Source organism: Catharus ustulatus, chromosome 4 (assembly GCF_009819885.2).
Source record: "Catharus ustulatus isolate bCatUst1 chromosome 4, bCatUst1.pri.v2, whole genome shotgun sequence".
NCBI classification, from domain to species: domain Eukaryota; kingdom Metazoa; phylum Chordata; class Aves; order Passeriformes; family Turdidae; genus Catharus; species Catharus ustulatus.
The window spans coordinates 4,165,368-4,179,077 of NC_046224.1; the positions used below are offsets into that span (position 1 = coordinate 4,165,368).

Consider the following 13,710-nt stretch of genomic DNA (forward strand, 5'->3'; position numbering starts at 1 on the left):
CCAGGAAGGACTAATGAGAACACTACTGATGTGCTAGCAGAGAGACAAAAATATGTTTAAACCACTATCTTGAACAGAGAACAAATTAGTAAAAATACCACCTGTTCGTGGATAATTAAGGCAAACAAAACATTCTCAATATATCAAATAACTTGTTTATAGCAGCAATTCTCTCTAATGTTGCTGTGATGCCTTAGTGTTGTTACACATCAACCTTCTGCTCATAAGGAAAATTCTTCACTGTGGGAATTTTCTTTTTTTCATGAGAATCAGGAGTAACACAACTTAAACAAGTTTTCCTTTATTGATCTTTTTATCTAATATATGTATTTTTCATAATCATATCAGCAGATAATCTCCAAAGTGCTCTGGCTCCATGTTACCACAGCTGCTTTTTAAGGAAGGTTGGAAATCTCTTTTTCATAGGAAAGGAAGTGTGCAGGGGTAATATTTGCCCTTTTCTAAAGGCAAATCTGGAAAATGGGATTATAGCCAAATCTCTTCTGTATTGCCACTGCCTCAAAATGATATTTTCTGTTGATATTCTATTCCTTCTTTAAGTTTGGAGCTGAAAAAGAGGGAAAATTAGAAAGATCTTTTTTTATTCTTAGATTTTCCCTGCACAAGGACTTCTCACCATGGTTGGGGAGCTGATTGTGCACCACGAGTTTTATTGATCTGACCCAGCTGTGAGTTTTCTCTTTTTATTCTTTTCCTGTTCCACAAGTGTTTTTGTTCAAGATTACTAAAACATTTGGTGTGCTGTTAAACTCCACATTATCCTTCAGCAGTGATTTCCACTAGTTAATTATTCATTGCATGTAGCTGTTCTAAAATCTTTAATTGATTTGTCTTTTTGGTTATGAGGCTGTGTAAGAAATTTTGCTTCCCTGCAGTGCTGTGTATTCCAGTGTGCCCAAATCTCAAACTCCTAGGCTGTCACTTCTGCTGAAAGTCCTGGGGCCAGATATTTAATTTATCTCTACATTGAGAAGTGGAATCTGCTTTAAAACTCGTTGGGATCTCTCAATTTTTTCTTTAGATGGGGATTTTTCCAAGGTGCTCTGAATCTGTAAGAAATTTCACCTGAAAACAAACCAATGGAATCTTTTCAGGGCATTTCAATTTTTCTGAAATCAGTCACTGAAACCTTGAACATCCATGGGTGCAGAGGGGAGAATTTCCTCCTGAACCATTGCAACAGAGGGGGAAGGAAGGCAGGACCCGCTTCATGGTGCCCAAATTCAGGGCTCAGGGGATGGGGGCAGTGAGATCCCAGCATTTCCTTCTGCAGCAGCACTGCTGAGCACTTGAGGGAAGCAATGTCCTGCCAGAGGGGCCCTCTCCAGCATTCCAGGGTGAAATAGGTCAATGTGGCAGCAGCAGGGAATGGGTCCACAGGAAAATCCTCTTTTCTCCCAAACAAATAACTTGCAAGATTTTTTTTCCTTTCTTTTTCCCTTTTTTTTTTTTTTTTTTTTTAAATCCTCATCTTGAGCTATTATTAAAATTTTGAACACTTCTCCTGAAGTGCAGTCTCTGCTGCAGATTTTGTGTCCTGATTCTGATTTATCAGCAGAGACATGGATCAGGAAAACATGGCATTTATATACAAGGGAGAATAGCTGCTCAAGCTCAAAATGCATTTTCTTTCTCCAGATTTCCTCTTTGATACATAACCTTAGAATTTTAATCTGCTTTTTGTATCTACCATGATAATTGGGAGTCACAATTGGCTGTGTAGTTTGTGGATGGAGGAACAGATGGATTTCAAGCACGGACTTCACAAAGCTCTCAGTTCTGAAGGACTTTGTACACATCAAACCAGATCCAAAATCAATAAGGATACATCTCATCCATGGCTTTATACCATGCCCTGCCTTAGACCCCAATTTGGATGTCACACACAGCAGTGAGTTTGGGCCCAGACTCTGAATTTATGTTGAAAAATAAATTTCCCTCCCCACTCTTAACAAAACTGGCTCACACTCTGCAGCTCCTGTCCTCCTGCTCTCTCTCCCTCATCAATTCTCTTTTCCCTTTCACACATCAGCTGCAAACATCTCATTTGGCTGGGATGCTGAAGGCAGGCTCATCTCTGGCAGTTCCAGACTGTTGATTCAATCAGCTCTTACATCAGCACTAACACAAGTAAGTGAAAAAGGCTCTTGAATTTCATCACCTTGCTAAAAAAACTCGGATGGATTTCTGGAAGGATTATTCGATTTGCTTCACTAGGTTTTATAAAGGTTTGTACACAGCATTTAAACTATTATTATTTACTTTTAACAAGCTATTTATGTCCTACTCTCAACTGCCTAATCAATACTGCTCTCCCATCTGTTCTGAGCTCCTGACTTCAGCAAATTTCACTTCTCTGCTGAGTGAGTAAAAAGGAAGGAATAATTTAAACACAGTGAGTGACTGAGAGAAAAAGAGCCTGAGAGAGGCAGAGATGAACTAAATCTCCATGTCCAAAGATGGCCAGACATGCAGGAATTGTGGATTCAAGTCCTCAACTTGCTAAGGACATTGCTGAGAGCATTGAAGGAAAATGATAGGATTCAGAGTAGATAAAAGTGGTTTCTTTCCCTCACAGGAAGAATATTTTGATACTCATTAAAGCTACTTGAATAAATTTTATTTCAAGTTAATTTGTTGAGGCTTCTGGATTTTTCTTTACTTTGCCCTAGAACAGACCCAGAGGCATTTCCAAATGCACAACTGGTACAAAGTAACTCCTGAAATAATTCTGGAGAGATTAAATCCCCCCTCTGTGAGCTGAAAGGTGAGAGATGGATGAAGATCTGCATGTGCAGAGGGGTGCAGAAGGGCAGAGGGTTGATCCAAAGGGAAGAGGTCTCACCCCACTGCTGCCCTGCCATTATCAAGGAGTCAGGATTTACCTGGAATGTTTTACAGTGGTGTAAATCTGGAATAATGACAATGATGTTTTTTTTTTTTTATTTTGGATGAGGTCACTTCAGCATGGGCTGATTTCTCTTTATTTGGAGATGGCAGGACTAGGAAGAGAGGGATCAGGGCAGTGTCTTCATCCTGCTGGCATTATCACCAGAAACTTAGCCAGGATATCACAGAGATCACACCTGGGTTTACTTCACAGCATTTTTGGTGCTCGCTGTCAAGGTAAAAAACACTTAGCACTCCAGGGGCAGGCTGTAAGAGGGTTATGAGTTTCTCTGACAGTCATAATTAGTCCTCAGTGACTGTAGAGGGAGCTGAGGTTGTGCTTAGTCAGGTACAAACACCTACACTATACACACTCCAGTACAGGTATAAATCACAGACCTGATTTCTACAGCACTTTAATGTTACCTGGTGTCCCGGTTGAAAGGGACAGTATTGCCAGGAAAAGGGAATTCAGGAACTCGCAGGCACAAAAAAGGTATAGGTTGGGAATAACAGTTCTTTACTGAAATATTTACAAGACAAACAAAAACAGCATCAGCTATACGAAAGAAAAAAAAAGAAAACCAGTGACAGAACAGAATGGAATTCAGTCCCAGTCCCTTTGTCAGTCACCGATGGCTCTCCGATGGAGCAGGGCGGGCGGCGTCTCAGTCGCGGCTGCTGCAGGGGCAGGGGAGGGGGCTAGGTGACCTCACCCGCCCCAGGTGGAAGAAAAGGGTGAGAGGAAGGAAACTCTGCTCACCGTGGGCGTCCCAGTTCCCAGTTGTTCAGAGCTAGCAGAAAGCTTTAGCAGTCCAAATCCAAGAAGCCTGATCCCAACAGGAGAAACGGAACCTCTCTCCTCCAGTTCGGCCGGCGAGCTGTGTGTGCTCCTACCCCCAGTGTCCTCTTACTTGCGGAACACAAAAGCAGGACTCCACCTTTCCCTAATGGGCCATCATTGCTTCAGCAGTCCTTTATCTCCAGCTCTTAACGGCTAATAGGAGAGCCATCCCGGCTAGCTTAACATAATAATGGGAAAAATTTCTAAACCTCGCCAACCCACAACACCTGGGCTGCAAATGTGTCACAGACACAATATTAACTCACTCCTGGTGTGGGTCTTACAGGCAGCTGGAGAGTGTTTCATTGGATTTGTTTGTTGTTCCCCTGTTTGGGATGGGATCAACCTTCCTCTCCATGTGCTCTGCTGATCGTGTGGGATCCCTGCCTTGTTGAGCTGGACCCTTGGAGTTCTGCAGTGCTGGTTCAAGGCTGGAATCCATGGCCTTAGAGGTCTTTTCCAATCTAAACATTCCTATGATTCCATGATCCCTATAGCTAAAGTCAGATGAAAAAAATTAAGGCTTGTCCTATCAAGGAAAGCAGATTCCAAAATTAAAATCCATCTCAGGTCTACAGACCATGAAGAAAAGGGATCATTACCACACTAAGCCAGGTTTATGTCATGTGCAGAGCCACACTCAAATTAAAACACTTTCCAGACCTCTCCTCTGCAGAAGAATCACAAGGTTAATCCAAAATCTCTAACCAAATGAACAGGCAGGTTTGGGGCTGATTCCCTGGTGTAAATCAGGCATTGTGACAGGGACACTGAGCCACACCTGGGGTAAGTCATGGTTATTTCTTCTGAAAATGAAGAGCTTGGTCATAGTTTCACCACTCTTCAGTGTCAGTGTTTGGCTGAGCACTGATGGTGAGGAAGAAATGTGCATTTCAGAGTGACTCCACAACCACCAGTCCTTATTATTTCCTCATACCAAGAAAAAATGCACATTTTCTCTTGCAGTGGCCCTCTGCAGCCCCAGCCTTGAATTTTCCTTGTCACCTTCACAGCTATGTCTAGACATAAGATTTTGGCAGACTTTGGAGGCAGGAGATCCTAATCTCCCATATGCTCCTGAGCTGATAAAGAATCACATCAGAGTTCCCCAGAGCTCCATTGGGGACCCTCCATTTGAAACATGGGAAGGGCTGCAAGGTGGTTGCTGCTGCTAAAAGCAGTGGCTCAAGTTGTTACAGCTGTCTCTCTTCAGTGGTTATTCCACACAGGTCTGTAAAAGAGTTGCTGATTCTCAACAAGGTGTTTAATTGAAATATTAAGGCACTTAATCCACATATCAGAAGGTTCAAGCCCTGCTTTTGGCTGTTTGTCTGCTGTGGTCTTCTGTGGAGACTTTCTATTTATTCCTTTCTTTTCAGTACACCCAAAGAAAAAGGAGCAGGTCTGTGATTGGGTGTAGAGGCAGACCAGCACAAAGGAAAGATTAGAATTCCTCTTCCCATCTGAATTCCAGTGTCACTGGATCTCCTGAAGCACCAAACCACATTATTAAGCTTTAACATCTTTATGAGAAAGGTCACTCCGTGTCACTGCTGACCTCTACCTCACTATCTCAAAAATGCCACTGTGCCCAGGGATTTATTATCCCCATGATGGTCGTGTCCTCCATTTCCCCCATTTTGTCAGGTTTTTTTTTACTCTTTTCATTCTGCCCAGAATGACCAGAAAGAACTGAGTTTATTTGCTGGGTGGATTATTGTTCCTTTTCAATGAGTGTTGCTATTTTGTCCCTTTTTCTCCACTGCTTTGGCCCCATGACATTTTTTGGGCAGGAAGAGGGGAGGCAATGAGAGGTTATATCTTGAACAATTTCACCCTGGTGGAAAATACCAATAACTTAAAATAAATATGCTCACTGAGATATCACATTATCCTGCTGAGCTCATGTACAGCAGAGATAAAATGGCTTTTTTAGAAGTGATTTTTCTTTCTCTGCCAGCTGAATGGAATATCAAAATACACAATTTAAAGTAACTGTTAGAAAAAAGGTTACACACGATGCTATCAACAGAAGGGAGCAGAAAATTAAATGGAAATGATTACCAAAGAACTCATTTCCTTTGCTACTGGGAGGCTAACAACAATAATGAAATAGAATTTAGAAGTGAAAGCTGAGATTCTTCCTTTGATGTCTGAATATTTTCGATTTATGTTCCTTTAAAATAAAAAGCCACATCATAAATTAAATGTGATACTTAATTTTTATTTTCTCTCCACTCAAGCAGCATGTTTTCCTCTAGGTGTTTATTAAAATAATGATTCAGCTCCCCAGCTGCTGTGCACTGGCAGGTTTTTGTTGAGGCAGAGGAGCAACATGAGTTGGACAATTGCTGGGTCCCAGACAGGCAGAATCCAGTTGACTCTTGGAACAGAGATTAAGGGTTGTTTTTTTTTTTAAATTCAACATGTGAAAATGCAGAATGAGAAAGATTTGATGCCCTTGAGCTAATTGTAACTGAGCATCTCCTATGGACTATCTCCTGTGATTGAATCACAGAATAGTTTGGGTTGGGAAGGACGTTAAATCCCATTTCATTCCACCCCCTGCCATGGGCAGGGACACCTCCCACTGTCCCAGGCTGCTCCAAGCCCTGTCCAACCTGGCCTTGGGCATTTCCAGGGATCCAGGGACATCCACAGCATCTCTGGGCACCCTGTGCCATGGCCTCACTACCATCTGAGTGAAAAAAAATAAATTCCTTAATATCTGATCTAAACCTACCTTCTTTTAGCTTAGAAGTGTTGCCTTTCAAGAACAAAGACAGTTCTCAAAACACCAAAGCTACTGAGCTTGGTGTCTCTCTCATTTTCACTGCTTTAGTATGGGAGAAGGGAGTATGGGAATGCAGTGCCCTCTGCTCCCCCTAAATGAGGATGCACCAAGAGGAGGGAGGATTTCCTTCATGAAGTTTCTTTAGCAACTGCAGAAAACACATTGATAACTAATTTTTGATGTTTCTTCTTACAAGACTTGGCTGGTTCAGTGCAGTGTTGGAGGGTGAACTCCAGGCCTGATTCTGCTGCTCACAGAGAGGTGTCCATGGCTGTTGGGGGTATTTTGGGGAAGTAGGGCTGTGGGATAAGTCACAGGTTGTAGGACAGTTCCCTATTTAGCTAAAGTCCTCCAGGATAACACAAAGTGTCTCAGAGATGCTACCTGGCTAAAAGCAAGCACTTAAACTGCATTCCTCTGCTACAGACAGCCTGATTAAAATACTTGAATTGGGACCTGAATCCAGATTCAAAGCAGAAATATTTGGATTTCTAGGGGAGATGTCAGAGCAGGAGGGGCAGCTCTGGGAGGCCAGACCAGAGCCATTCTGATCTCGTGCTGTCCCAACCTCTGAAATCTCCAAAAGTTCTGTGCTTTGGCTACAAAAGCAACTCTAGGATGGTACTGATGGTTTTGAAGGAAAACAGCAGAGCTCTAATTGAAACCACTGGATAAAGGGGAGTGTTACATAACATTACTCCAACCCTCTTTTCTTCCATACTTGCCTTTTCTGCGCTTGCTTTATCTTCCACAACTTGATGCTGTTTTTTCCTTTGTTTTACATCTCATCTGTTTTTCAAGTCTATCTTTGTGTACATAAACATTGAGGTGATGTAGAAGATGAAGGACTCCAAAGTGCTCTTACCAACAATGGAATAGACTCCACTACAGCAGGTATGGTCACTGGGCTGCACCCAGTGCCAGTTACAGAAGAGCTAAAAATACATTTATTTCCTGTATTTCACCAGCCCTGCTTGTGCTGTGATGTACCAGAGATAAAATTTCTGTGTAAGAAAGGAAGGTAGAAAAGCTTCCTGAGCTCTGCACTGAGACCTCTGCTGGCTTCACACCACAAGACACACTTTGAGCCACACACTGACGATGATCTGGTGGCTGGAGGTGACGTGGCATCCCTGGAGTGAGGGAGCAGGTTAGGGCCCAGCTGGCATCTGTAATGTAGGGTTTAGATGCCTAAAGTACAAATATAATTACACTGGGTCCAGGATCCACTCTTTGGAGTTGTGTTGTCAGACACTTCTGATGACACCTCTGTACTGTGAGAGTGTCTTGTAACAACTGGGGAAAGTTGTCTTTCCTTCCAGCACAGGCTGCAGAGAGCATGGTGGGGTGCAGGACAGAGCCTGGTTTTCTCTTCTGAATGCTGAGGAGCTGTGAGACCAACCCACCTCCTCTTGGAAGTCTTTGCAGGAGTGCTGAAATTAAGGCTGGCATTTACAGGTGACTCCCACTCATCCTGATTTGGTGGATGCCAGCAAGTAGGAATCCATACATCCATCAGGTGAGGCAGCAAGGCTGAGGAAGGAGCACTTGGGTGCTGGGGACCCCCAAAACTTGAGTTGGAACAGGGGGTGCTGGAGGTCAGACCCTGATGTTTGGTGATGCCATAGTCCTGCACTAGTGCTGTGATCCCATGGGGCTCCAGAACAGGATTGAGCCTTCAGCAAATGAATAACCAAACCTGCCAAGCCCCATCTACTAAGCCATAAAATGAACATTTTATGGGGGAGGGGACAGAAAGAAAGGGCAATGGGGGCACCAGGTTCAGCCAAGGCAAAGGAGCATCTCTGTGGGTACCTGGGCTCCTGCTGATTTCAGCGTGGGTGTTTGGCTTTCAGCCCTGCCTGGCTGCTATCTCTCAATCACTGTCACCACAGGAAAGCGTTTGCTGCTTCCCACGTCACTCTGCACACCTCACAAGCACAGCTGGGACACGCAGCAAGCACGTTTGTGGGGCTGGTACCCACCTCCCCCCATCTCCCTGCCCCCAGCCTCAGTGGGTTTATTGAGTTTTCAAGCTGAAGATGCCTTGCAGAGAGAAGTGAGTGCTGCTTCTTGTGGTTTGCATCAAAAGCTTCACACTAATCCTAATGCTGTGCCTGCTCTCGCAGTTACTCAACGAGCTCCTCCACAAGTTTTGCTAACTTGTGGTTCTCTGGGACCACTGCTGGAGTGCAGAGAGCCCTCTTTGTGATCAGAGAGGTGTTAAAAGCTGTTTCTCTTCAGTGCCTTAACCACAAGAGGTGAACCAGCACCCTCCTTCCTTAGCCTATGCTCTTGTCCCTGCATTGGTGTCAAGACCAAACTGCTGTGCCAAGAGAACACCCCTAACAGTCCTTCAGGGACACTGCCCATCTTCAAATGCTTAGAAATGCAATCTCTACTCTGGATCAGGCTGGCCAGACTCTGTCAGAGTCAGGGACACACTCAGGCCCTCACAGGACTTGGCTGAATCAGCCTCAGTTGGGTGTCAAAGGAAGACTCCTAAATCACCCTTAGGTTACAATAAGGGTGTGATAAAAGGTATCTGTTCCATCACCATCTGTTGAGGGTGGGGCAGTGATCCTTATGTCCACAGGAGATATTCTGCTAATGGGCATCTATTGAAACCAGGCAGGGCATTGTTCTTTATCTTTTCACAACCCATCCTTCCTCCAGCCAGTCATTTTCTGCTCATGGCCATTGAGTCCCACTGTGCCACTGATAAAATTACTGCATCCCATTGGGAGTTGCTCCAGCCAGGGGGAAGAGCCCAACATTTCTTACCAAGATAAAAACAGAGGTTTTGGGACACTAAAGAAGCCCTTTTTCCATCCAGAAGGAAACCAGATTCCTCCACATCATCACTGGACCTTCAGAGCAAACTGCACCTTGTGCAGGAGCACTGCTCCAACTGAGCCACATCTGTCACTGCAGGAGGATGCAGCCACCATGGAATGGGACTGCTGCCAACACCCTGCCTGACGGGTGTCAGGCTGTACTCTGACTGTGTCAGGGTTTGGGGTTTGTTCTTTGTAGTGCTGTATTTCTATTTTAATTTCCCTAGTAAAGAACTGTTATTCCTAATTCCCATATCTTTGCCTGAAAGTCCCTTAATTTCAAAATTCTAATAATTTGGAGGGACGGGATTTACATTCTCCATTCTAGAGAGAAGCTCCTGCCTTTCTTAGCAAACACCTGTCCTCCAAACTAAGACACACCCCCTTTTAATAATGACCTCTGCACATCTCCTCTGCAACCCCTCTGAGATACCAGACCCCTCTCAGAACTGTGTCACCTGGTAATAAAAAGGAACATTTCACTCTCTTCTTGGATACCTTTGCACAGCACCAAATCCTTGGTTTAGATACTGCCCTGTGGAGGGGTTACAGTTGTTCAAGTGCTTGCTGCTGCTGTGTATTTACAGGTTGAAATTCCCCTGGGGAATGTTCCCCAGACAGCAGAGAAACATTTTAATGGCTTTTCTAAGCACGTCTACTTTTTTCCATATTTAATCACTTCAATGCCCATTTCCCAATTATACACAACATTTTATTAAACTGTACAAACAGCACTGGCATTTAAAAAATTCATGGTAACCATTCTAATTAAACATGATGACCAGCTCCACAAACTGTGAGCACAGATGCCCCCCTGCATTTCATACAGCACAAACCAGGATTTCATCAGTTACTGGACTGAAACTGTTCTCAGGGTGTTCTGCTCTTCTTGTTGACTTCAGCCCTTGCTCCTGCTGGATTCTGTGCCTGCAGACACTGCCAGTGATATCCCAGCAAGGCTGCATTCATCCTGCTGGGAGGTCCAAATTGACAGCCTGGACCAGCAGAACCGGGAACGCACCTCTGAAGGGAACCTGATTTTGGGATAACTCACCTTCTAGAGCTTTTCTTCTTCATGGACTGGAAGCAAGAAAGTTCCAAATGTATGTTTTCCAAATAGATCCCAACACCAGATTGACTGGCTGCCTAAGCCTAAATTGTTAAAAAATCTTCTTTATAGACTCTAATCTGATTTTGACCCAGCTTTTCATGGGTACCTCAGTGACAAGCAGCAACTGGGTGGTTTCACAAATCTCCAACCTCAGAAAACAGTGCACCTTTATTTAAAAGGATCCCATGATTAAAGGATCACAGAAAAGACTTTTTTTTTTTTTTTTTTTTTTTTTTTAAACCCACCTACATTCCCACAGACTGCAAAGGGATAGAACACACAGCAAAATGTCACAAGGTGGAGGTGAGGGCCACCCTCACCTGATGTGCCTCCTGCCCTCTGGCCATCGTGTGCAGCTGTGCCAAAGAGCTGGGACATCATTTAGAGAAACAGAAACTAAATCAGCCGTTTCAGGACCAGTTAGTACCTTGCAAGTGAAATACCCCAATCCTGTGACTGGAAGGCCACTTTTACAATGCTTAAACAATGGTTGAGGAAACGTTGCATTTTTCTCGTGTGGTTTTTGGTTAAAATGTCAGAAAGCCCCATCGAGATCCTGCCCTGAGTCTGGTGTGTGATCAGACACTTAAAGCTTTACAACAGGGCTCTTGAAGCATTCTGCAACTTCCCATCCTCCCTGCTCAGGCACTGAGTGTAAATCCCTGGTTTCTGTACTGATCTTGGCACTTCCTTTGGTAATGATCCATTGAGAGGTGCAGATGGTGGATTGGGCACCTGAAAAAAATCTCTTTGTCCCATGGAGAAAAACTGAGTCCTAACACCCGGAAGCAGCATTTTTAAAGGGTGTAGGGAGCAAATTTCTTTTTCAAAGCTGTGCACACATTGGCAATTCTGCACAGGTACAAGTGGAAGTTACCAAAACATCCAACCTGAATCTTCCCTGATACTCTCAGGCCTTGAGCAAACCACTTTTCCTTCAGAAGAAGATGAGTCTGGGTCAGAGGTGCAGAAATGGGCACTGACATCACCAGAAGCTCAAATATACTTGTTTTTCCTTACAGAGAAACCTGTTGGCTGTGTGTACAAGGTGTTGGCACCTCCTCATTTTCAGATGCTCTCAACTTCAAGAACATTGATAAGAAGGAGAAGAGAGACCAAAAGATATCACAAAGAAACTTTATCATCAATGAAGAGTGGGCTGGCATCTGCTATGGACTGGAGTAAGTCAGAAGCCTCCAGGCATGGTACAAACTTTCACTGAGGTGCTTTCTTTCTGGAGGGTTCTTGATAAAAATAACCATGCACAGTCTTCAGCTGACAAAGTGCTACTCAAATCATTACAAAGAATTCCTTCAGTAAGGCAGATCTCAGGAAAATATTTTCTCCATTTTAGGGTTCACGAAAGAGAAGTTGCTGAACATATTTTGGTCCATGCTGTTAATCAGTGCTCTGTCAGCACAGGACAGTCTGGGTTTTTCATTTAGGAATTCCTTGTCGAAGTTGCTACAGTCACTCGGAGATTTCTTCAAGAAAAGGAAAAAAAAATGATGTCAAACCACTAACAGTCAGATCTTTATTACTATGGTGCTGGCCCTATCAGGCTGCTTCCTATGGGCTCAGCTAAGCCTTTAGTTGGGAGTTATATTATATTTATAATATAAATATTATAAAGGAGGCACTGAGCCTGTGATCCAGGAATGCTGCCAGGCAGGGATGTTACAGCTCTGTAACGTGGCAAACTGAACTCACCAATTGTACAACAGTTGTGGAAGACTGCAAAACGAAAGTATGAAGTGTTTTTCAAATTAAGTTCTATTATTGTTATTAATAGGACTTTAATAATTTAATGAGAGTGCTAATAGTCAGAATTATTCTGATTTAGCCAAACACCTGGTTCCTGAACTGTTTTACCTTCTGCAGTGCAATGAAAGATAATCCCTTCAGAATGGGCTGCAGTAATATGGTGAAGGGAAGGTGTTACCCTGCTACAGTAACTGATAAAGCAATGAATAATTGATGGTTTCTCAGGTGTGGGCATGCCAGACCCAGGCTTGCAGCCACCACAAAGCAGTCCTGTGAGGATCAGGTCAGACAAGCAGTAAAAATTCACAGTTTAGGAGACATGAGATGGGTGGAGCTGATAAAAGATCCATCCTTACCACTCTTGGTTTGAAGGGAGGCTCCATCCTTCTCTCTTCCAAAGCTTCCCAGTTGATTTCCCGGAAAAAGGCGTGCTGGCGGATGTTCCCTCTCGCTCCCAGTCTCCTCTCAGGCTCTCTCACAAAAAGCTGGAATGTTGATTCCATAGGTTAAATTCTCTGATGATAATACAAGCATAAAGCAGGGTGGAATGTGCAATTATCCAGTCAGTGCAATGCGAAGAGGCCATAATGGAGAAAATGTTGGGATGTTTTTTCCTAACAGTGAGGTTTACTGATTGGTATAAAGATGATTTTTACCTCCAATCCTGACAGAAGTAGACTGTTGGGCAGAAAGATGGCAGCATGTGCTCCAAAAAGAGATGTTCAACATCTCAGTCTGGTGTAACCCTTAGTTTGAAGTATTTTTTTCTAGGAGTTAACAAGCCTTGCACCTTAGGGAGTGCTCTGTGAAGCAACTGATCTCTGTTGGTGTCTGTGAGGAGCCACCATCACAAATCAGGAGCAGGAAGACACACAAATCTCAGGGGAGAGGTGTGCTTTGATGCCCACAGGAAAGACAGTGACTAAACTAAACCTATTCCCCTCTACAAGTGCTAAAGATAAACAAATTGAAGACAATAAAAAGACTCTCATTTGATGGGTGGTGATTCTTACCTTCACCAAAATGTCCTTTGCATCCTTGTCCAGCCAGCGAGGGTAGAAGGGGTTATCCATACGGATGGACTGGAAAAGCTCCTCTTCGTCTTGGCCATGGAAAGGGGATTGGCCAATGAGCATCTCATACAGGAGGACACCAAAGGACCACCAGTCAACTGAGGTGTTGTACTTCTGCCCCAGCAGTATCTGCCCAGAAAGAGGAGCCACCAAGGCAGAAATAAAATGTCTGACAGGAGTTTTTCAACTTCAGGAGGGTGGAGAGATCATGGCCTTGCAACTGCAACTCTGCAGGGTGGGCTATCAGAGGTGCTTCCCCCTGTCTGCAGCAGGAGCCAGAAATCTGCCAGTGGTGCAGGGTCTGTGACTCCTGGAGCAACGAGGCACAGCCACAGCTGGGTGCCAGAACAGTCCCTGGCACTACAGACAGCAGGCTG

At 44.0% G+C, this 13,710-nt stretch overlaps 1 protein-coding gene across 1 annotated transcript in view; it reads right to left on the reverse strand.

Annotated features, from left to right (window-relative positions):
- Window positions 1-10,723: 10,723 nt before the first annotated feature.
- The window catches only part of PRKCQ (protein kinase C theta), a 55,199-nt gene continuing 52,212 nt past the window's right edge, over window positions 10,724-13,710 (reverse strand). The window contains exons 17-19 of the mRNA XM_033059286.1: window positions 13,274-13,462; window positions 12,617-12,745; window positions 10,724-11,980 (exon numbers count right to left, since the gene is read on the reverse strand). Of these exons, the coding sequence (XP_032915177.1) occupies window positions 11,825-11,980; window positions 12,617-12,745; window positions 13,274-13,462 (474 nt within the window). The 3' untranslated portion in view covers window positions 10,724-11,824. The remainder of the gene's footprint in view (window positions 11,981-12,616; window positions 12,746-13,273; window positions 13,463-13,710) is intronic.